Below are 22831 nucleotides of genomic sequence, written 5' to 3'. Positions count from 1 at the left end.
GGGGGTGAGCAGGGGTTATTTTAGGATTGTAGCCCCTTACCCTGACTAGACGCAAGGGTCCCTATTTGGTTAAAGGTACCTACCTCTGCCAACTAGAGACCCCCCAAATCTAACACACTCCTAGTGGACGCATGTGATAAACGAGGTTCAGTACTGGTTTTCTTCTTCATTTCCCCTTTTTCTTAACCTCTGGTGCAGCTTTCTATTTATTGGAGCTTCAGTAACATTTTTTTTATTTTGAGTTGTGTTTTTTGTGGCTTGAGAACCTAAACTATCGGGGCCTACAGAGGTGTCAACTTCCACAATAATTTTAGGAAGCCAACGCTCATTGTTTTAACCTGAACTCCAGACAACCTTTGAAATACTGCCATGCTGCGGCTTCTACTTAAATGTTACTCAGAACTATGAGTAAACTGATTTAAAATTCCCTATTAATTGTATTCATCCAAGAGCAGTAACAGCTCTGTGTCTATTCTGTATTTGTTATAACACATCTGGTAACATTGCTAATGCCACGCAAAGTAGAATAAATACTCGCAAAGATTTTCCTTATCGTAGTACACTCTTTTATAGGTAGTACAGTACCAAGTGGAACACAAGTGTGGCAGATTTACAAGCCCCTTACGCCACTAGTGCGTCACTTTTTGTGATTCACCGGCGGTGCATTTTAGAGCCCCATATTTACAAGGACAGGAAAAGCCACCCTGCGTGACTTTTCCTGTTCCTGTAAATATGGCCCCTTTGCATGCAGCACTTTGCGTGAAAGGGGCGTTCCATGGATGTTGCTGTGGGTGTTTCCACGCAAAACACCGATGGAACCGGACACATTTCCAGATTTACGAGAAATCGTAAATCTGTAAATGCGTCTGAATGCTATGCCTCCCCAGGGAGGAGTAGGGAGGGGCAACAACGAGAAATGAATTCATTTCTCCATGTTTTTTTCCTCTTTCTATGTGTGCTGCATTCTGCGCACACATAGAGAGAGGAAAGCACCTATGGTGGTTGTTTATGTACAGGAAGGAGTCCCTTCCTGCACGTAAACAATCAGTAAAACAATGGCGTTTTGCAAGTTCTAAGTGTGCTAATGCAGCACACATAGAAGTTGAAAAACGCAGTTTCTGATTGTTTATAGGCAGGAAGTTAACCCTTCTTGCAAATTAACAATCTCCCCACGACACAGGCATCCTTCCACCATGGTGCAAGGGTGCCTGTGCGAACGCATGGCAGCAGTTTGTGCGCCTGTGCAGGGGATAGCACAGGGATACAACATCTTGTTGCAAATATATCCCATTCCTGTGCTTTGAAAGTGACTCTGTGCGGTGCAGCAAAATGGCTTGCAGCACTCACTGAGTCACTTTCCTTGTAAATCTGCCCCTGTGTTAGCCTCCTATGCTTATCTGCTAGTGTTGTAGATAGACTGGCTAGTTTTACAAGTAATCCAAAATGGAATCCCCCCTCGCTTTGTCAGAGCTTTGCCCGAGCTTTGCTCATGATAGCATTTTCAGCCTGTGGACTAATTGCTAGTACTACTGTTGCAGGACTCAATAAGGGACACATACTCCGACTCTAGTTAATGAGGGTTTTATTTTTCCCAAGACACGTTTTCTATATGAAGCCAGTTTTATCAATATTAGTTGGATTTATATGGCGATGTCTTCTATAAGGAGAAGAAGGTTCCCTCTTCCCAGTCCCTCGCTGTCCTCCCGACTGCCCCGTTGAGATGAGGGGGAATGTGTCAGCTTCTCTTCGGCGCCACTGTCTGGGAAGTACTGTCAGCTACACCTCCGTGAAAGAAGAAATAAAACAGGTGTCAGCGGGAAACATCCTTTATCACGAAACTTTTACAATTACCACGCAGGTTTTACAACGCAAGTCGTTACAAAGACTTGCGCTGGAGGGCGTTGTAGGATAGGGAATAGTTTAATTTACTATCCAACTCCTTCCCTACTATCCACGGGGACTGGAGTTGGAATAGTAAATTAAACTATTCACTATCCAGCGCCCCAACGCAAGTCGTTGTAACAACTTGCGTTGTAAAACCTGCGTGGTAACGGTACGCGTTGTAAAAGCACGCGTTGTACCGTCATACATCCAGTGTCAGCTCTGTGTTTACAGTGGCATCCTCAATGGGAAAAGAGGGTGAGGTAAAACACTTATGCTTCACTCCATGATATGGTGAAGGGATTTCAGAACATGGGCGTGAAGTGAGAGTGCACGGGGTAGGGTATTTACAAAATACGAGAGCAACTGGTGGTAGGTCGGGCTACTTAACGAAGCTCTACCTCCTCCCAACCCAACCCGCGAAGCGCTCACGTACCTGGCCAAGCCACGCTCCTCCTCGCGAGTGGCTGGACTTAGCGCATTGCCGTTGGCCTCCTGGCTCTCCCTCGGCGCTTGGCAGTTCCTCGGCATGATTCCGCTTCCCTTCTCTCGCTCGGCTCCTTCCTCCATCTCTGGCGTCTTCTCAGGCTTCTGGATTTTCCTCTCTGGTGTCGTCACACACTGCCAAGGGGAATCCCATCTTTTTATTGGTCCTGGGTGTGCCGTGTCAGCGAGAGGGGGGCGTGGCTTTACCCTCGTAGTCTTCCCAATTAAAGGGAATGTTGTATTCCTCGAGTTGCTGCCTAACAGATGACGGGGACCACTCCTCCGGCTGTAAGGAGACAAGAGGGGAAGATAGGGGTGTGGGGGTCCACCAGTCTACATCAATTCCCTCCTCTCCCTGCTCCAACCTCCCTTTGACACAACTACACAAGATACACTTGTTGTGTGGGGCTATAAACCAATGACTCCATTGCAGATAATTGAAAAACAAACTGTTGAAGTCACCTATAAATCGTGAATAAAAGATGTAGTAAGTGCCTTAAATTTGAAGCTAGGGTAAAATAAATCTTGAGTTCTCAGATTTGTTGTGTCGGGATATGGTGTATACCTGGCTAATGAGGGACAGATAGCACCTTTATTTCTTAAAGGATCCTATGTCTACCAAACCATGTCTAACACTAGTTAATAAACACACATACTTGTCTGTAGGACAGTTCCACAAGCCCTTAAGTGTGAACTTTGAGTTAACGTAATACTGTGTCAAGGGCCCAGTAGAACTTCAAATAGTGTTCTGACACTGAGATGATCCAGAAGAATCTTTTCTTCTGGATTAAGCTTATGGGCCGGTAATTTTGCAGGGTCTTGGTGGCCACCTTTTTAAAAAATAGTAATAATTTCAGCCCCTTTTCATGACTCCGGTAGCCGCCACTGCATTACAAAGAATACTGACATATGGCCCCCATACAGTTTTCTCATGCCTCAACGGGTCGCCTGGTAGTTTGTCTGGGCCTGGGGCTTTTCCGGGCTTGACCGCGTCGATTGCTGCTAAAGTGTCCTCTAGACTAAAAACCGGGGTGATTGTTGCAGGGTTTGTTTAATTACCTTGCTGGTTATTTATTGAGGCCGTTATAGTCCCTGAATACAGTTTGAAAAATGGTTGACTCAGTACCTGGGTCTAACAAAAGGTCCTTATTAGTTCTTCCCGATTTGTTACCTTTGGTTATCAATCACCAGAAGCCTACCTGATCCGTCCAGACAATGTCGTCCCAGCTTTTCTTAGTTTGCACTAACAATCTTTTGTACTTGGACCTTTTATCTCTTAGTGTCTTGACATCATTTGATTTAGCTGCCATAATATGCTCACTCTTTGCTTTACGGCACTCATTATTGTATCACTGATTAGCTGAGTTATTGACAGCTGTTCCCCCCCCCATTCTCCCTCCAGGATCCTACTCAAGATATGTTTTAGTTTGCTTACCATTGTGTGGTGGATCTGCACTATGGGGATCTCTGCAACGGGCAGGTCGATATACAGAGAGATGACATCTGAAAAGGTGTTATGAATCCTTGTCATAACCTCGTCTTTTCCCACTATTGATGGCCATTTCAAGGCTCTACAGTTATTACTAACTGTGGGTTCATTTGGAATTGAGTAATTGTCATTTTCTCTCCAATTCATAGATTGAAAGGGAAAGCCTACTAATGATAAACACAGAGGACAGTGATCACTATCATTTCTAATTTCAACTATTAGATTGTGGACATTTGGCCAGAAGTTGATAGATACCAATATATAATCGATACCGCTCTTACGACTCCCCCAGCTAAATGTAGGAGCACTCGGTCTATTAGATAGCAGTCGACCATTGCAGACCCTGAGTCCATGCCCTGAAACTAGTTGACTAAGTTGGGATACTGCAACTGTGTAGGGCACTGCGGGCTGCTATCCAGAGGAGGGATATTATTTGCAATGTCCTCCTCTTTGAAGATATTTTCTAATCCCACCACTGGTTCAAATTTGCGGTTAAAGTCTCCCCCCACCATTACTATTGCCCTCGGGTCAATTGTGCTTAAAAATTTGTCTAGCAGCTCTACTACTGGGGATACCTTACTGGATGAACTTGTTCTATTATATATGTTTACAATATAGATTTCAGTTTTATCAAATGTTGAGATCTTTAACCCCAATATATCTTGTGATGGAGAATATATTTTATCTGTATACTAGTAGGTGAGGAAGAGCATGTCCTTACTTCCAGTGCTATTAAATGATGCACCAACTTCTCGTCCCTTTGGTGCAGCTCAATGGAGTTCATTTGAGAGGAGCACTGGCCTAGCCTTTTTGCCCATAGTATATCTTCTCTGATAACCGATCTACACCCCCTAACCTTTCTAATCCAATGAATTGATTTATTGAGTAGGGAGTTGTTATCTTGCTGTTTAGCGGGTGACAGGATTTTAGGCACATTTATGAAGAAGATGCTCTTTGCCGGGCAGTGGGTCAGCTCACATGTATAACAAGGGTAAAGCTTGTTGCTGAATGAAGAATTTTGTAGGGGGGCATGTGGAAATGGACATCAATGGGATAATGTTATGCATGGGCTTGCGAGAAGCGGTATTAACCTGGTGAGAGTTAGGAATTATTTCAAAACACCTTGAATGATCTGGGATATATGCTTTAGGTGACTCCCTGCCCAGGAGAGGTTTCATCTGTTCTGCAAGATCTAAAATTAGCGTTTTAAGTAAAGTAATTTCAGCCCTAAGATCCTTAATGATCGCGATCAGGTCTGTCCCTACTGATGTGGGCACCTCTAACTGAACCTCGTTTCTATGGTTGGTAAGTTCATGCTCCTCATTGATAATACCTAGACTCGGGGACATGATACCATCTGTACTTCAACCACCTTTCCCACATTATTGTCAGTTAAATCTTGTAAAGGAGAGAACCTGTTGGTTAGAGGGATGTTGGAAGAATTGTTGGTGTTATCAGTAACACCAGTGTCCATGGCTGTTGGACTGCTGTCATCCACGATTGCAGGAGAATTAAGGATCCCTGGTTCTACAACATCAAAAACCGATACAGGCTGCCTAGCACTGCTGTGACTGGGGGGCTTATTCCTTGCACTCCCTGTTATGTTATGTTATATAGAGATTTGTAGAGCGCACTGCTACTCAGGAGTATCCTGGCGCAGAGTGAGGTCATAGACAGAAAGATTACGCAGATTGCTTGAACAGGTGTGTTTTAAGACGTTTTTTGAAGGTGGCTAATTCTTTGGTGTGACAAAGAAGATCGGGCAGAGCATTCCACATGGTGGTGGCCTTGACCACAAAAGATTGTCCCCCGAGACAGGAACGTCGAATCCTGGGGATTACCAGCCGTCTTTGGGAGGCAGAGCGGAGAGAACAGTTGGGAAAGTAGAACGCAAACCTGGAGCTCATATAGGATGGGTATGGACCGTGGAGAGCCTTGTGAGTCAGGGTCAGAGTTTTAAAGCGCACTCGCTGAGCCACCGGAAGACAGTGCAGGTTGTTGAGCTGCTTGCGAACACTCGTTCTCCTGGAGATGTTAAACAGGAGCCTGCCAGCTGCATTCTGGATAACCTGCAACTTTCCAATGAGGTACCCAGGGATGCCGATGTACAGGGCATTCGCATAGTCCAGGCGTGACAGGATAAGTGCCCTGGCCACACTCTCCTTGGCAGAGCGGGGGAGCAGGGGAAAGAACCTCCTTAGGGCTTTAAGCGTGCCAAAGTATGTCCCTGAAAGACACTTAATCTGTTCGTGGAAGCTGAGATCGGCTCCAAACCAGATTCCCAGGTTCTTGGCACCACAACAATCGTCACTGGGGCAAGGGAACCCTGCGGGCCAGAGGGATTCTCTGAAAGCAGGAGGAAAATGGCCATAAAGGAGAATCTCAGACTTGTCCTCATTGCATTTGAGGCTGGCCTGAGCCATCCAAGCAAATACAGAAGACAGACAACGCTGGGCCACATCAGTTTGGAGGTCATTGCCCTTCCAGGTGAAGAGAAGCTGGGTGTCATCGGCATATGCCATAATTTTGGCACCCAGCTTCTCTGCCAGGTAGATCAAAGGGGTAAGATATATGTTGAAGAGCAGGGGGCTCAGAGTTGACCCCTGTGGTACCCCAGTGGCAACTAGACTGGAGGACGAGGAGAAAGGGGGCATCCACACCTGTTGAGAACGGTTTTTCAGAAAGGACCTAACCCAGGCCAAGCCCACATCGGTAACGTCGATTTCAGACAGCCTGGAGAGAAGCTGGAGATGGGGTACCGTGCCGAACGCGGCAGAGAGGTCCAACAAAATCAGAGCCGCTCTGCCGCCCGCATCCAAGCACTCTCTAATAGCCTCCGTGATCTCCACCAGTGCTGTCTCGGTGCTAAAAGATGTCCTAAAACCGGATTGAGCCGGGTGTAGAGCACCGGAAGATTCTACGAAGTTCTCCAGCTGTTTAAAGGCCACCTTTTCACATACCTTAGCTAAGGCCGGGAGAAGGGAGATGGGGCGGTAGTTGGACAGAAGGGAGGGATCTGCTGAGGGTTTCTTAAGGAGAGGGAGGAGTTTGGCATGTTTCCATTGCTGCGGTACTCTACCCGATTGAAGTGAATCATTAACAAGCGCTCCAACGGCAGGTGAGATTATCTCAGCCACCCCACTCAGAACCCTCGCGGGACAAGGATCCGCTGGGGAGCCTGATTTTAGAGATTTCAGAATGGCTAAAACATCCTTTCCTTCCGCCAGAGAGAAGTGCGAGAAGATTTGGCTAGGAGAGATGATGTTCCAGGTAGGCGGCAGGGCGGGAGAGTGTTGGATAGGTAGAGTAGATCTTAAACTGGCCTGGATTTTATGGATCTTATCGGTAAAGAAGGTGGATAACTCCTCGCACCATTGGGAGGAAATGGGCGGGGTTGGAAGTTCTGCCTGCGGCGACATAAAGCTACGGGCAATGGCAAAGATTTCTTTGCTGTTGTTGTTGGCTTTTGCTATTCTGTCGGCAAAAAAGTTCCCCTTAGCTTCTTTAATAGCAACATAGTATTCTCTCTGAGCAGAGCGGAGTGCAGCCTTAGCCCGGGGACAGTACTTCAAGCGCCAATGCCGTTCTAATTTCTTGCATCCCTTCTTCAAGGTTTTTAGAAGGTCCGTGAACCATGGTTTCGAGGGAGAGCCTCGTGAACGACAGCTCGCTGAGGGTTGTGGAAGAGAGTTTACTGTCTGGCTAATCCAGTCAGAAAAACTTTCCACTGCTCCCTCTAAATCAGAAGCTTTATCAGGGAGTGAACAAGACAGCGCTCTGGCCAGAGCAGGGATATTGATCTTATTTGCGGGTGGACCTGGGGCCCTCCCTGCGCCTGAGGTGGCGCTGGCTAAGTCCCACGAAAAGCAAATCAAATATTGGTCTGACCATGTGACCGGCTGTGGATCCCGCATGGTAAGCTTAAAATTAGAGCATATTTGGTCTAACAACTGACCACATTTATGAGTAATGTCAGGAACCTGCTGCGTCAGGTGGGCCAGAGTACAAAGGTCTAGCAGGTCCCAAGTCCCTGGGGCCACTGGGTTCTCCAGGTGTATGTTAAAATCACCTAGCATCAGGAATTTGTGAAACCTAATAGCTCGGGAGGTTATAACCTCCTCGAGGGATTTAATAAAAGAGCCCGGCGGGCCAGGGGGACAATAAACCAAGACCCCAGCCAAAGTAAAATGTGGGATGATGGCCGGTGAGAATTCCAGGACCTCGCCTTCCAGGATTTCAGGTGTAGACTCCATAGAGAGCGTCCACCCTTCTCTGAAGATTACAGCCGTGCCACCACCGCTGCCCACCATGCGGTCTGACCTGCAGATCTTGTAGCCCTGTGGTATAGCTAATTCGACCACCGGAGCCCAAGAGGAATTCAACCAGGTCTCCGTAATGAATAAAAGATCCAATTGTTCATCCACAATCAGCTCATGCACATCCGCAGCATGCTTTACCAGTAACCGAGCATTGATAAGAGCTGCGCGGATGTTAGCGTTGCGTGCTGAGGGGGAAGGGGCGTCAGGGTGCGAGGTTTGGGAAATGAAATTTGCAGAGGGGCAAGACCGCGTCATACACTGAAGAACTTCCCAGTGTCTATCATTATTGCACAGGTTAGTATCCAACTCCATCAAGGCCTCCCGGTAATACCGGGTTCTTTCAGGCATTTTCGCAACTTTAATAGAGCCCACGGTCCTGGCGCTATGCGCTGCCGATGCGCGGACGGGCACAGACGGGCAGACCTTTGGTTTACCTTCGGCACGCCTGCGGCACGCCTGTGGCGCACCTGCTGCGCGCGACCGCTGCGTGCTCAAAAGAGCATGTTCAATTTATGCCTGCAGCTCCCTCCCCCAGCTAGAACGCTGCCACTGGTTCTGCAGGGGTCTGGGACTACCTGCAAGATGGCCGCCCGCCCTCCACTCAATCGGCACAACAGTAGTATATCTTCTCTGATAACCGATCTACACCCCCTAACCTTTCTAATCCAATGAATTGATTTATTGAGTAGGGAGTTGTTATCTTCCTGTTTAGCGGGTGACAGGATTTTAGGCACATTTATGAAGAAGATGCTCTTTGCCGGGCAGTGGGTCAGCTCACATGTATAACAAGGGTAAAGCTTGTTGCTGAATGAAGAATTTTGTAGGGGGGCATGTGGAAATGGACATCAATGGGATAATGTTATGCATGGGCTTGCGAGAAGCGGTATTAACCTGGTGAGAGTTAGGAATTATTTCAAAACACCTTGAATGATCTGGGATATATGCTTTAGGTGACTCCCTGCCCAGGAGAGGTTTCATCTGTTCTGCAAGATCTAAAATTAGCGTTTTAAGTAAAGTAATTTCAGCCCTAAGATCCTTAATGATCGCGATCAGGTCTGTCCCTACTGATGTGGGCACCTCTAACTGAACCTCGTTTCTATGGTTGGTAAGTTCATGCTCCTCATTGATAATACCTAGACTCGGGGACATGATACCATCTGTACTTCAACCACCTTTCCCACATTATTGTCAGTTAAATCTTGTAAAGGAGAGAACCTGTTGGTTAGAGGGATGTTGGAAGAATTGTTGGTGTTATCAGTAACACCAGTGTCCATGGCTGTTGGACTGCTGTCATCCACGATTGCGGGATAATTAAGGATCCCTGGTTCTACAACATCAAAAACCGATACAGGCTGCCTAGCACTGCTGTGACTGGGGGGCTTATTCCTTGCACTCTCTGTTATGTTATGTTATATAGAGATTTGTAGAGCGCACTGCTACTCAGGAGTATCCTGGCGCGGAGTGAGGTCATAGACAGAAAGATTACACAGATTGCTTGAACAGGTGTGTTTTAAGACGTTTTTTGAAGGTGGCTAATTCTTTGGTGTTCAAACGCTCCGTCCATCATCCCCTTTTGTATCGCTTTGTTCGCCCTAAGTGTGGCAGGGTATACTCAGACGTGAGTCCCTTGTTCACTTGGCCACTGGATTCAAGATAGCCTGGCTGATGAGGATTATGAATCCGAAACCGGTCCCAGGATGCTTGTTTCCGGTCCAGGGAAGACATGGCTTGGCAGTTCGGGCTGGACTGTTCCCATAAGGCACAGGGTCAGACTGATTTGCATATAGCCATGTCTGAACTGGGGTGGCTGAGTGAACTAAAGAATGGTGATGGATTAAACCCAGATCAGTTGACTGGGGGTGAGTGTTTGATTTGTTCAAACGCTGCGTCCATCATCCCCTTTTGTATCGCTTTGTTCGCCCTAAGTGTGGCAGGGTATACTCAGACGTGAGTCCCTTGTTCACTTGGCCACTGGATTCAAGATAGCCTGGCTGATGAGGATTATGAATCCGAAACCGGTCCCAGGATGCTTGTTTCCGGTCCAGGGAAGACATGGCTTGGCAGTTCGGGCTGGACTGTTCCCATAAGGCACGGGGTCAGACTGATTTGCATATAGCCATGTCTGAACTGGGGTGGCTGAGTGAACTAAAGAATGGTGATGGATTAAACCCAGATCAGTTGACTGGGGGTGAGTGTTTGAATTGTTCAAACGCTCCGTCCATCATCCCCTTTTGTATCGCTTTGTTCGCCCTAAGTGTGGCAGGGTATACTCAGACGTGAGTCCCTTGTTCACTTGGCCACTGGATTCAAGATAGCCTGGCTGATGAGGATTATGAATCCGAAACCGGTCCCAGGATGCTTGTTTCCGGTCCAGGGAAGACATGGCTTGGCAGTTCGGGCTGGACTGTTCCCATAAGGCACAGGGTCAGACTGATTTGCATATAGCCATGTCTGAACTGGGGTGGCTGAGTGAACTAAAGAATGGTGATGGATTTAACCCAGATCAGTTGACTGGGGGTGAGTGTTTGATTTGTTCAAACGCTCCGTCCATCATCCCCTTTTGTATCGCTTTGTTCGCCCTAAGTGTGGCAGGGTATACTCAGACGTGAGTCCCTTGCTCACTTGGCCACTGGATTCAAGATAGCCTGGCTGATGAGGATTATGAATCCGAAACCGGTCCCAGGATGCTTGTTTCTGGTCCAGGGAAGACATGGCTTGGCAGTTCGGGCTGGACTGTTCCCATAAGGCACAGGGTCAGACTGATTTGCATATAGCCATGTCTGAACTGGGGTGGCTGAGTGAACTAAAGAATGGTGATGGATTAAACCCAGATCAGTTGACTGGGGGTGAGTGTTTGATTTGTTCAAACGCTCCGTCCATCATCCCCTTTTGTATCGCTTTGTTCGCCCTAAGTGTGGCAGGGTATACTCAGACGTGAGTCCCTTGTTCACTTGGCCACTGGATTCAAGATAGCTTGGCTGATGAGGATTATGAATCCGAAACCGGTCCCAGGATGCTTGTTTCCGGTCCAGGGAAGACATGGCTTGGCAGTTCGGGCTGGACTGTTCCCATAAGGCACAGGGTCAGACTGATTTGCATATAGCCATGTCTGAACTGGGGTGGCTGAGTGAACTAAAGAATGTTGATGGATTAAACCCAGATCAGTTGACTGGGGGTGAGTGTTTGATTTGTTCAAACGCTCCGTCCATCATCCCCTTTTGTATCGCTTTGTTCGCCCTAAGTGTGGCAGGGTATACTCAGACGTGAGTCCCTTGTTCACTTGGCCACTGGATTCAAGATAGCCTGGCTGATGAGGATTATGAATCCGAAACCGGTCCCAGGATGCTTGTTTCCGGTCCAGGGAAGACATGGCTTGGCAGTTCGGGCTGGACTGTTCCCATAAGGCACAGGGTCAGACTGATTTGCATATAGCCATGTCTGAACTGCTTTTGGCTGAGTGAACTAAAGAATGGTGATGGATTAAACCCAGATCAGTTGACTGGGGGTGAGTGTTTGATTTGTTCAAACGCTCCGTCCATCATCCCCTTTTGTATCGCTTTGTTCGCCCTAAGTGTGGCAGGGTATACTCAGACGTGAGTCCCTTGTTCACTTGGCCACTGGATTCAAGATAGCCTGGCTGATGAGGATTATGAATCCGAAACCGGTCCCAGGATGCTTGTTTCCGGTCCAGGGAAGACATGGCTTGGCAGTTCGGGCTGGACTGTTCCCATAAGGCACAGGGTCAGACTGATTTGCATATAGCCATGTCTGAACAGGGGTGGCTGAGTGAACTAAAGAATGGTGATGGATTAAACCCAGATCAGTTGACTGGGGGTGAGTGTTTGATTTGTTCAAACGCTCCGTCCATCATCCCCTTTTGTATCGCTTAATTCTTTGGTGTGACAAAGAAGATCGGGCAGAGCATTCCACATGGTGGTGGCCTTGACCACAAAAGATTGTCCCCCGAGACGGGAACGTCGAATCCTGGGGATTACCAGCCGTCTTTGGGAGGCAGAGCGGAGAGAACAGTTGGGAAAGTAGAACGCAAACCTGGAGCTCATATAGGATGGGTATGGACCGTGGAGAGCCTTGTGAGTCAGGGTCAGAGTTTTAAAGCGCACTCGCTGAGCCACCGGAAGACAGTGCAGGTTGTTGAGCTGCTTGCGAACACTCGTTCTCCTGGAGATGTTAAACAGGAGCCTGACAGCTGCATTCTGGATAACCTGCAACTTTCCCATGAGGTACCCAGGGATGCCGATGTACAGGGCATTCGCATAGTCCAGGCGTGACAGTATAAGTGCCCTGGCCACACTCTCCTTGGCAGAGCGGGGGAGCAGGGGAAAGAACCTCCTTAGGGCTTTAAGCGTGCCAAAGTATGTCCCTGAAAGACACTTAATCTGTTCGTGGAAGCTGAGATCGGCTCCAAACCAGATTCCCAGGTTCTTGGCACCACAACAATCGTCACTGGGGCAAGGGAACCCTGCGGGCCAGAGGGATTCTCTGAAAGCAGGAGGAAAATGGCCATAAAGGAGAATCTCAGACTTGTCCTCATTGCATTTGAGGCTGGCCTGAGCCATCCAAGCAAATACAGAAGACAGACAACGCTGGGCCACATCAGTTTGGAGGTCATCGCCCTTCCAGGTGAAGAGAAGCTGGGTGTCATCGGCATATGCCATAATTTTGGCACCCAGCTTCTCTGCCAGGTAGATCAAAGGGGTAAGATATATGTTGAAGCGCAGGGGGCTCAGAGTTGACCCCTGTGGTACCCCAGTGGCAACTAGACTGGAGGACGAGGAGAAAGGGGGCATCCACACCCGTTGAGAACGGTTTTTCAGAAAGGACCTAACCCAGGCCAAGCCCACATCGGTAACGCCGATTTCAGACAGCCTGGAGAGAAGCTGGAGATGGGATACCGTGCCGAACGCAGCAGAGAGGTCCAACAAAATCAGAGCGGCTCTGCCGCCCGCGTCCAAGCACTCTCTAATAGCCTCCGTGATCTCCACCAGTGCTGTCTCGGTGCTAAAAGATGTCCTAAAACCGGATTGAGCCGGGTGTAGAGCACCGGAAGATTCTACGAAGTTCTCCAGCTGTTTAAAGGCCACCTTTTCACATACCTTAGCTAAGGCCGGGAGAATGGAGATGGGGGGGTAGTTTGACAGAAGGGAGGGATCTGCTGAGGGTTTCTTAAGGAGAGGGAGGAGTTTGGCATGTTTCCATTGCTGCGGTACTCTACCCGATTGAAGTGAATCATTAACAAGCGCTCCAACGGCAGGTGAGATTATCTCAGCCACCCCACTCAGAACCCTCGCGGGACAAGGATCCGCTGGGGAGCCTGATTTTAGAGATTTCAGAATGGCTAAAACATCCTTTCCCTCCGCCAGAGAGAAGTGCGAGAAGATTTGGCTAGGAGAGATGATGTTCCAGGTAGGCGGCAGGGCGGGAGAGTGTTGGATAGGTAGAGTAGATCTTAAACTGGCCTGGATTTTATGGATCTTATCGGTAAAGAAGGTGGATAACTCCTCGCACCATTGGGAGGAAATGGGCGGGGTTGGAAGTTCTGCCTGCGGCGACATAAAGCTACGGGCAATGGCAAAGATTTCTTTGCTGTTGTTGTTGGCTTTTGCTATTCTGTCGGCAAAAAAGTTCCCCTTAGCTTCTTTAATAGCAACATAGTATTCTCTCTGAGCAGAGCGGAGTGCAGCCTTAGCCCGGGGACAGTACTTCAAGCGCCAATCCCGTTCTAACTTCTTGCATCCCTTCTTCAAGGTTTTTAGAAGGTCCGTGAACCATGGTTTCGAGGGAGAGCCTCGTGAACGACAGCTCGCTGAGGGTTGTGGAAGAGAGTTTACTGTCTGGCTAATCCAGTCAGAAAAACTTTCCACTGCTCCCTCTAAATCAGAAGCTTTATCAGGGAGTGAACGAGACAGCGCTCTGGCCAGAGCAGGGATATTGATCTTATTTGCGGGTGGACCTGGGGCTGAGGTGGCGCTGGCTAAGTCCCACGAAAAGCAAATCAAATATTGGTCTGACCATGTGACCGGCTGTGGATCCCGCATGGTAAGCTTAAAATTAGAGCATATTTGGTCTAACAACTGACCACATTTATGAGTAATGTCAGGAACCTGCTGCGTCAGGTGGGTCAGAGTACAAAGGTCTAGCAGGTCCCTAGTCCCTGGGGCCACTGGGTTCTCCAGGTGTATGTTAAAATCACCTAGCATCAGGAATTTGTGAAACGTAATAGCTCGGGAGGTTATAACCTCCTCGAGGGATTTAATAAAAGAGCCCGGCGGGCCAGGGGGACAATAAACCAAGACCCCACCCAAAGTAAAATGTGGGGAGATGGCCGGTGAGAATTCCAGGACCTTGCCTTCCAGGATTTCAGGTGTAGACTCCATAGAGAGCGTCCACCCTTCTCTGAAGATTACAGCCGTGCCACCACCGCTGCCCACCATGCGGTCTGACCTGCAGATCTTGTAGCACCGTGGTATAGCTAATTCGACCACCGGAGCCCAGGAGGAATTCAACCAAGTCTCCATAATGAATAAAAGATCCAATTGTTCATCCACAATCAGCTCATGCACATCCGCAGCATGCTTTACCAGTAACCGAGCATTGATAAGAGCTGCGCGGATGTTAGCGTTGCGTGCTGAGGGGGAAGGGGCATCGGGGTGCGAGGTTTGGAAATGAAATTTGCAGAGGGGGCAAGACCGCGTCATACACTGAAGAACTTCCCAGTGTCTATCATTATTGCACAGGTTAGTATCCAACTCCATCAAGGCCTCCCGGGAATACCGGGTTCTTTCAGGCATTTTCGCAACTTTAATAGAGCCCACGGTCCTGGCGCTATGCGCTGCCGATGCGCGGACGGGCACAGACGGGCAGACCTTTGGTTTACCTTCGGCACGCCTGCGGCGCGCCTGCTGCGCGCGACCGCTGCGTGCTCAAAAGAGCATGTTCAATTTATGCCTGCAGCTCCCTCCCCCAGCTAGAACGCTGCCACTGGTTCTGCAGGGGTCCGGGACTACCTGCAAGATGGCCACCCGCCCTCCACTCAATCGGCACAACAGCCGCGGTGGAACGGAGCAGGGAAGGTACACCTCACCGGCCAGGCGGCAGCCCATGTAAGTGAATCACCCCAAGAGTAAACTGGATTGTGTGGAGTAATCCGATTAAAAATTAGGCAAGCGCAGCAGCGCGATTCTAGGCACAAAATAAATTGGTGAGATAGGATTTTAAAAACAATAAAAGCAGTTAGAGCAAAAGTATGGCCTCAGAGCAAAAGCAGGTCCGCATGGGAGCTGCCACCACCCACACTAGCCGCCCCGATCTGATAGCCAAGCTCAATTTATGCCTGCAGCTCCCTCCCCCAGCTAGAACGCTGCCACTGGTTCTGCCCGGGTCCGGGACTACCTGCAAGATGGCCACCCACCCTCCACTCAATCGGCACAACAGCCGTGGTGGAACGGGGCAGGGAAGGGACACCTCACCGGCCAGGCAGCAGCCCAGGAAAGTGAATCACCCCAAGAGTAAACTGGACTGTGTGGAGTAATCCAATTAAAAATTAGGCAAGCGCAGCAGCGCGATTCTAGGCACATTATAAATTGGTGAAATAGGATTCTAAAAACAATAAAAGCAGTTAGAGCAAAAGTATGGCCTCAGAGCAAAAGCGGGTCCGCATGGGAGCTGCCACCACCCACACTAGCCGTCCTGTGGTACATTTGGTAAACATAAAGGGAATTCATACAGCAGGTTTCGAATTTAAACTGTGGGGAAGAGAGGTCTCGACTAAAGAATGCGGATTACCTATGGGGACTGGAATAAGTTCAGGAGCTAATATACATTGGCACTCCTCCAACAGATCGTCAATGCAATCTAACACACAGTTATTAGCTGCTGAACTACGGGCAACCTTTGTTCTGCTAGCTTTCAAACGGGGCCCAACTGACTTCCCAACCCCATCATTAGCAGTGGACTTCCTTCTATCCATTCTACTAACAAAAATCTCCCAAACATGAGGAAAATATATACTCAATGCAGTGAATTTTAGAAACAATTCCAGTACAGTGCAACGAGTACTTGGTAATGTATATAAAAATGGAGTAGCACACCAGGTGCAATAACAAAGTAAGGAAAGGGGAAAGGGGATTTAAGGAACAGTGTTCAGGACTCACAGTTTGTGTCTTGACAGATGAGGATTCCAATAAGTCTAACAATGTTAATGCAAAACCAAGAGAGGTGGCCCAGCCCAGCCTTGTCCTGGCGCAGACGGGCCCGCCCTAGGCCCCGGTCGCTCTTATGCGCCTCTGGGTGTGTTACACTGATGTGGCACCTCCTGGCGCTTAGGCTCCTGGGGGATGGAGTCCTCCCGACATGGCAAGGGTTGTGGAGTGGAATCGGGCTCCTGTGCTGCTGGAAGCCCCGGTCGCTCGTATGCGCCTCCGGGCGCAGTACACTGATGTGGCGGATCTTGGCGCTTAGGCTCCTGGGGGATGGAGTCCCCCCGACATGGCATGGGTTGTGGAGTGGACTCGGGCTCCCACGCTGCGGGAAGCCCCGGTCGCTCTTATGCACCTCCAGGGGTGGTACACTGACGTGGCGCCTTCTGGTGCTTAGGCTCCTGGGGGATGGAGTCCCCCTGATGTGGCAAGGGTTGTGGGGTGGAATGGGGCTCCCGCGCTGCGGAAAGCCCTGGCCACTCTTATGCATCACTGGGCGCAGTACACTGACGTGGCACCTCCTGGCACTTAGGCTCCTGGGGATGGAGTCCCCCCAATGTGGCAAGGGTTGAGGAGTGGAATTGGACTCCCGCGCCGCGGATAGCCCTGGCCACTCTTATGCGCTTCCATGCACGGTACACTGACATGGCGCCTCCTGGCTCTTTGCCTCCTGGTGGATGGAGTCCCCCCCTACGTGGCAAGGGTTGTGGAGTGGAATCGGGTTCTTGTTTACTTTTCTTTCTCTGACTTCAAAGTGAGAGGATTTTAGTGACAATCTTGCTGGATATTTGAGGTAGGGAAGAGTTTTTTGAGGTAGGGAAGAGTTTTTTTTCTAGCACACAACAACATTTAAATGAACTGATGAATTGTGTAAGAATTTCAGAATATTTCAGAATTAGGAACACAAATGAAGCACATTTTTTTGTTATTTCTTAAATGTTTTGGAACAAATACTTTAATATAATCAAAACAAATAATTACACTAGGTGATGCCATTCCCACACATTATCTTTTGTGCACTGTATAGTTTTATTAGTAAAACTGTATGTCTGTGCAAATGTAATGGTCATTTCAATTGAAAACATGTTGTCTGTAATGGCAGTGCACTACCACACCATAAATACTCCATTCTATAAAACTGCACTCTTTTCTGCACCACTCCTCGCCACTGCACTCTACTCTGCACCACTCCATGCCACTGTACTCTGCACTACTCCACTCTATGCCATTGTACTCTATGCCTCTCTACACTACCCTGTACCACTCTACTCTATGCCAATATACTCTTCGCCACTCTACTCTACACCACTCCAGTCTAAGCCACACCAATCTACTCTGCACATTTCCACTCTATCCCACTGTACTCTGAACCACTCTCCCCCACTGCACTCTGTGTCAATACACTATGCCATTGCACTTTACTCTGTAACACTCAACTCTATGCCCCTGCACTCTGTGCCAATTCACTGTCCACCACTCTAAGCTACTCTGCACTGTATGACATTGCACTCTACACCACTTTACTCTATGCCATTACACACTATGTCACTCTACGCAACTGCACTCTACCCTGCACCACTCCACTCTATATCACTTCACTCTACTCTAAGACAATCTACTCTATGCCACTGCACTCTACTCCACTCTGCACCACTCGAGTCTATGTCACTGCACTCTACATCACTCTACTCTTAACCACTTTACTCTATGCCAATGCACTCTGCATAACTGCACTTAACGCCACTGCACTCTACTCTGAATCACTGTATTTTACTACACTGCTCTCCACGTCACTCTACTCCACTCTACACCACTGCACGCTGACACTCTTCTCTGAAGCACAGCACTCTCCGCCACTTTACTCTACTCCACTCTGTGCCCCTCTACTCTATGCCACTTTACTCTTAACCACTGTACTTTATGCAAATGCACTCCAGATAACTGCACTCTATGCCACTTCATTCTACGCCAATACACTCTACTCTGCAGCACTTCACTCTCCACTGCTGAACTCTCCACCACTCTAATCTGCAATACACCACTCTACGCTACTCCATTACATGTCAATGAACTCTACGGCATTAAACTCTACGCTGCACCACTCTATGCTACTCTACTCTGCACTGCTCTGTGCCACTGCACTCTATAGCACTTGACTCCACTATACACTGTACGTCACGGCACTCTAAGCCACTCGACTCTCCTCAGCGCCACTGGCCTCTGCATCATTCAACCCTAAGCCAATATTTTATTCCTCCTCGTTTTTGCTTTTTCGCACACATAGAAAGAGCAAAATGCCATTAATGATTGGTTATGTGCAGGAATGTGCAGGAAGGCTGATGAGGGGTGAAACCCTGAAGCCGGTCCTAAGATGCTTGTTTCTTGTCCAGGGAGGACCTGGCTTGGCAGTTCGGGCTGGATTGTTCCCATGAGGCACAGGATAAAGACTGATTTGCATATGGCCAGGTCTGAACTGGGGTGGCATGGTGAGCAAAAGAATGATGGATTTAACCCAGATCTCTTGACAGGGGGTGAATGTTTTGATTTATTCTACATTCAGTCCATCAATTGTGTGTCTTTTGCTACCTCACCCTAAGTGTGCCGGATATGCCCACATGTGGGTCCCGGCTCACTGTACCACTGGATTCAAGTTATCCTGGCTGATAAGGGGTGAAACTCTGAAACCGGTCCAAGGATGCTCGTTTCTGGTCCATGAAGGACCTGGCTTGGCAGTTTGGTCTGGACTGCTCCCATGAGGCACAAGAGCAAGACTAATGTGCATATGGCCAGGTCTGAACTAGGGTGGCATGTTGAGCAAAAGAATTATGGATTTAACCCAGATCTCTTAACTGGGGGTGACTGTTTTGATTTGTTCTGCATTAAGTCCATCAATTGTGTGTCACTTGTGCCTTAAAAAAGAAACATTAGGTGTCACTTGCTCAAAAAACTTGAAACTGCAAGGATGGTCGAGTCCAACCATATGTTTTATTCACAAAATCAAAATTAAGTCTTGTTTTGTGCATAAGGTTTTACATAAAGCGCAAACAAAATACCTGCATCAAAGTTTTACTTGTTAAGGTATGTGGGTTGCTGTTCTGGAGGCATTTTAATAATGTGCCCTCATCAAATAAAGTACAAGGTGCGCACATACCAGCTGTGCTGGAGAACAAGATGGCACCGTCCCGGACAGAGGAGTTTGTTCCACTTTAGTCAGCAAACGCCCTGCATAATAACTTCCCTTTACTTCAGCAGTGCGCGCTTTCCTTATGCCCATGTTATCTTCTAGTGAGGGCGCTCACAGCGAGAAACACACAAAACATCTGCCATTTCCTTGTGCCTCGCTTCGTAGCTGCTGCAGAGATTCTGCCCGCCCCGAGCCGCCAGGTAAGGGCCTGTGCCTGCTAACTGTTCAGGCGGGAGGCGGAGGCCGAGGCGCTTTCCGTTAACCCTCCTCCCCCTGGTAGCAAAGCTCCAGTGGACAAGCGGTTCATTTTGCCCGCTGCGTGGAGCGCCTCAATCCCCGATCAGGTTTCAAGCGCACACACAGGTGAAGAGGTGTCGGGTGTGCGAGCAGACACCGCCCCCTGCTCGGGGGCACCTCACCCCAGACAGGCAGCCCTGGCTCCCACCCCTGGAATGATAGGGGGCAGGGTGTGCCCCCGGGGAGAGGTGGGGGCAGCTCTCTGTCTCTGTGAGCGTTTTCACGAGGCACCCCCGCCAAACACTTGCTAGAGCCGCTCTGTAAATGTGCACATAGGTTTACCTGTGGGTGCCTGATCTGGGAGCTTTGTCTCGCGCAGCGGCGTACCGTTTCTGAAACAAGGGGTGGGACACCCTCTCCGCTTTCTTTTCACCCTGCTTTCATCGTTTGACAGCCTTATGATGGAACACTTTATGTTTCTTGGCAATGCAATGTGGGCTTCCTTTCAGATTCAAACATCGGGGTGCTCTAATTATCTCGATTACAAAGAACAGTGGCCTTCTCTAACCTGACTTGACATGCTGTGTATCAACTCGATTTGTGTTATGCGTAAAATGCGCACTGGCGTGCCCTGCGCCAAGATTGTCCTGTTTAGAAACAGGGAAAGCTGTCGCTCTTTTATGAAATGCCCTTAACATATTTTGCACAAACACAGATCCACTTTACGGGGAGAACACTGAATTGTTCTGGTGGGTTCTGGCCACGCTTGCAACTCATTTCTAAATACGGTCTAATGGAAACTAACACTTCAAGAACAAACCGACTTCAGGTCACTACTGGGCGCTCACCGGTCGCTCGTGCTATTTTAAGTTGTGAGTTGCGTTGATTCATTCGCTCCTTGCCTTGCTCCAGTTATTGTAAAGGTGGCATCTTTATAATCTGTGAATCTTTGCCACACGTCTCTTGTACCCGTCGACCAAAAAAAAAGCGAAACATAAGAGATATCGATCATGAGGCAAAGCAGGCTATTTCAGTTTTGTTTTTTAAGTGTGTGTGGGTGCAAGGGTGTGTGGAGCCACATAATTTAGATAGGGATACACCATTGGGGTTCCTAAATTTAATTCTAAAAACCGTTGTCTCTACAGGGGAAATACTGGTGAAAGCGTCTTTAGTCAAAAGGGGTGGATATTTTTAAAACTTAATCTAGTCATTGTGGCTACCAGGAGAGCGGCTACCACACACCCAAGAAACCCTTTCGTTTTCCTCCCATTTTCAGACGCTGCATTCTTTTTGAATCATGTCGTGCCTAAGGATGGGCTAGGGAGGAACCCGAGCCGCCCCAACCGGTCGAGCAGGTAAGGAAGAAACAGCTTGTTGACACCGTTATGTTTGCTGCACGCATGCTCCCTGCTAGGTTTCCTGGTGTGCGGCGGCTATCCCACCTCAGGGAAGTTTGCTGTTCTTCTCGAGGCTTCCTGGGACCTCGAAGGACAGTGCGCCGAGACCTGGGCCAGAGACGTGCAGAGGCGCTAGAGTGCTGCACACGGCTGCTTGTGCCCTGGGCGGGGCGGGGAGAGGAGACCGGTGAGTCGAGGAAGTGAGGCGCCGCCAGGTGGAAAGCGAACTATTGGCCCGCTTACCCGTTACCAGGCTCCAGCCCGGCGGCCCAGCCATGCCCAGAGCCTTCCTGGTGAAGCGGCGTAGCCCGCAGCCCTCCGCCCGCAGCTGGCACGAACTTCCCGACGAACAGCGGGGGGACAACTACGTACCTGGTGAGTAACCGGCACTGCCTCTGTTTAACCGGTGGCGCAGAGCGAAGTCTGCGGAAGAGAGAAGCAGAATCACGCAAGTGGTTTATGACATAGTTAAAAAAAGTTTTTGGAACGGAACTCACCTTGCCTAAGAATAACTTATCACGGTAACATTCTGGCGAAAATAAATCTGAAACGATGCGAGTGTGCAGGTTGAAGAGCTGATTTGTTGTGGGTGGGCGACTTGAAAACTCAATTTATTTGATGGACGGGTGTTAATTTATTTCTATTTGCAAGATGAACTTAATATGAAATAAAATTCCAATTCTGGGTGTCTTACTGTGTGGTCTAAGACCTTATTGTATCTTTAAAAGCGATATAATGTAACGCGCATCGACGGTCTTTCACGCTTGTGATTTGATTGAATCACTGAGTTTCAAACTTTGAATTTTTGCATAAAAGCGGGGGAGGTGCGCAGGTACTACCGGGACTTGGGCAGTGCCACAAGGGACAAGGTGTGTGTGAACGCCCGGGCCGGAGGCCGCAGGTGGAAGGCCTGGGGGGCGGCGGAGAGCCTGGCAGACCTGCTCTGGAGATCCGCTAGGTCTCGCTGTGCCCCCGGGCTCCCTCACCCTGACCGGATTAGGCGACGTGGACGTCTATTGTCCCCAGAGACCGCTTCTTTTGCGCGCAACGGTTTCCCATCGGGCAGACTCTAACTCATGTCCGAGGGGGCGTCCTGTGGGTGCAGAGGGTGCAGTAGCGCCAACGGGTTGACATGTGGACTCCCTCAGAGAGCGCGCTCAGAGCCTCAGGGGAATGCTGGGGTTGGGGGCGATATAAGCAAAAGGCTTCCAGGGTTGGAAAATGTATTTAAGCATTAATTTAAATAGTACTTTTGGGACGGTAAGGTAATACTGGTGGTAGAGCGACGATGAAGGTATTCATCCTTCTACTGGTAATTCGGGGGTCACATGATGTGAAGAGTTGGAGGGGGTTGTTCATTTGGAAATTATGTAGTCGCCCTTGTGGTATAGTGATTAATCCAAAGAACGTCGGTAACTTATTTGGAAGGGTCGGTATATCCGTCTGGCCCGGTTCATCCTTCTCTTCCCTGAATCTAACGGAACCTCGCTCCATCCCGCCTCTTGCGGGTGGATGCGCTCCACGTCTTCTAGTGCTAGATGTGTGTCACCCTCCCCCATCCAACTGTAACTGAAACCTCCTCTGCAGCAGCAGCTACGCCCTAAATTCAAACACAACCTCTC

General features: G+C 48.9%; 1 protein-coding gene and 1 long non-coding RNA gene across 3 annotated transcripts in view; one reads left to right on the top strand and one right to left on the bottom strand.

Moving 5' to 3' along the window:
* Positions 1–1593: 1593 nt before the first annotated feature.
* On the bottom strand, positions 1594–21633 carry LOC144763381 (uncharacterized). Its single transcript, XR_013596212.1, has 3 exons — positions 21582–21633; positions 2318–2653; positions 1594–1782 (listed from the first exon to the last, which is right to left on the bottom strand). It is a non-coding gene; the product is annotated as an uncharacterized LOC144763381 (long non-coding RNA).
* Positions 21049–22831, top strand: part of OVOL2 (ovo like zinc finger 2) — a 43904-nt gene continuing 42121 nt past the window's right edge. The window contains exon 1 of one of the 2 annotated variants that reach the window (XM_078648950.1): positions 21049–21167. Coding sequence is in view for 1 of the 2 variants with exons in the window: in XM_078648948.1 (XP_078505074.1) it covers positions 21485–21584 (100 nt within the window). In the remaining variant the exon portion in view is untranslated. Of the gene's footprint in view, positions 21585–22831 lie in introns of both variants that reach the window. The other variant, XM_078648948.1, reaches the window with a different exon arrangement.

This window comes from Lissotriton helveticus, chromosome 6 (assembly GCF_964261635.1).
Source record: "Lissotriton helveticus chromosome 6, aLisHel1.1, whole genome shotgun sequence".
Taxonomy (NCBI): Eukaryota; Metazoa; Chordata; class Amphibia; order Caudata; family Salamandridae; genus Lissotriton; species Lissotriton helveticus.
This window is presented reverse-complemented; position numbering and strand designations above follow the sequence as displayed.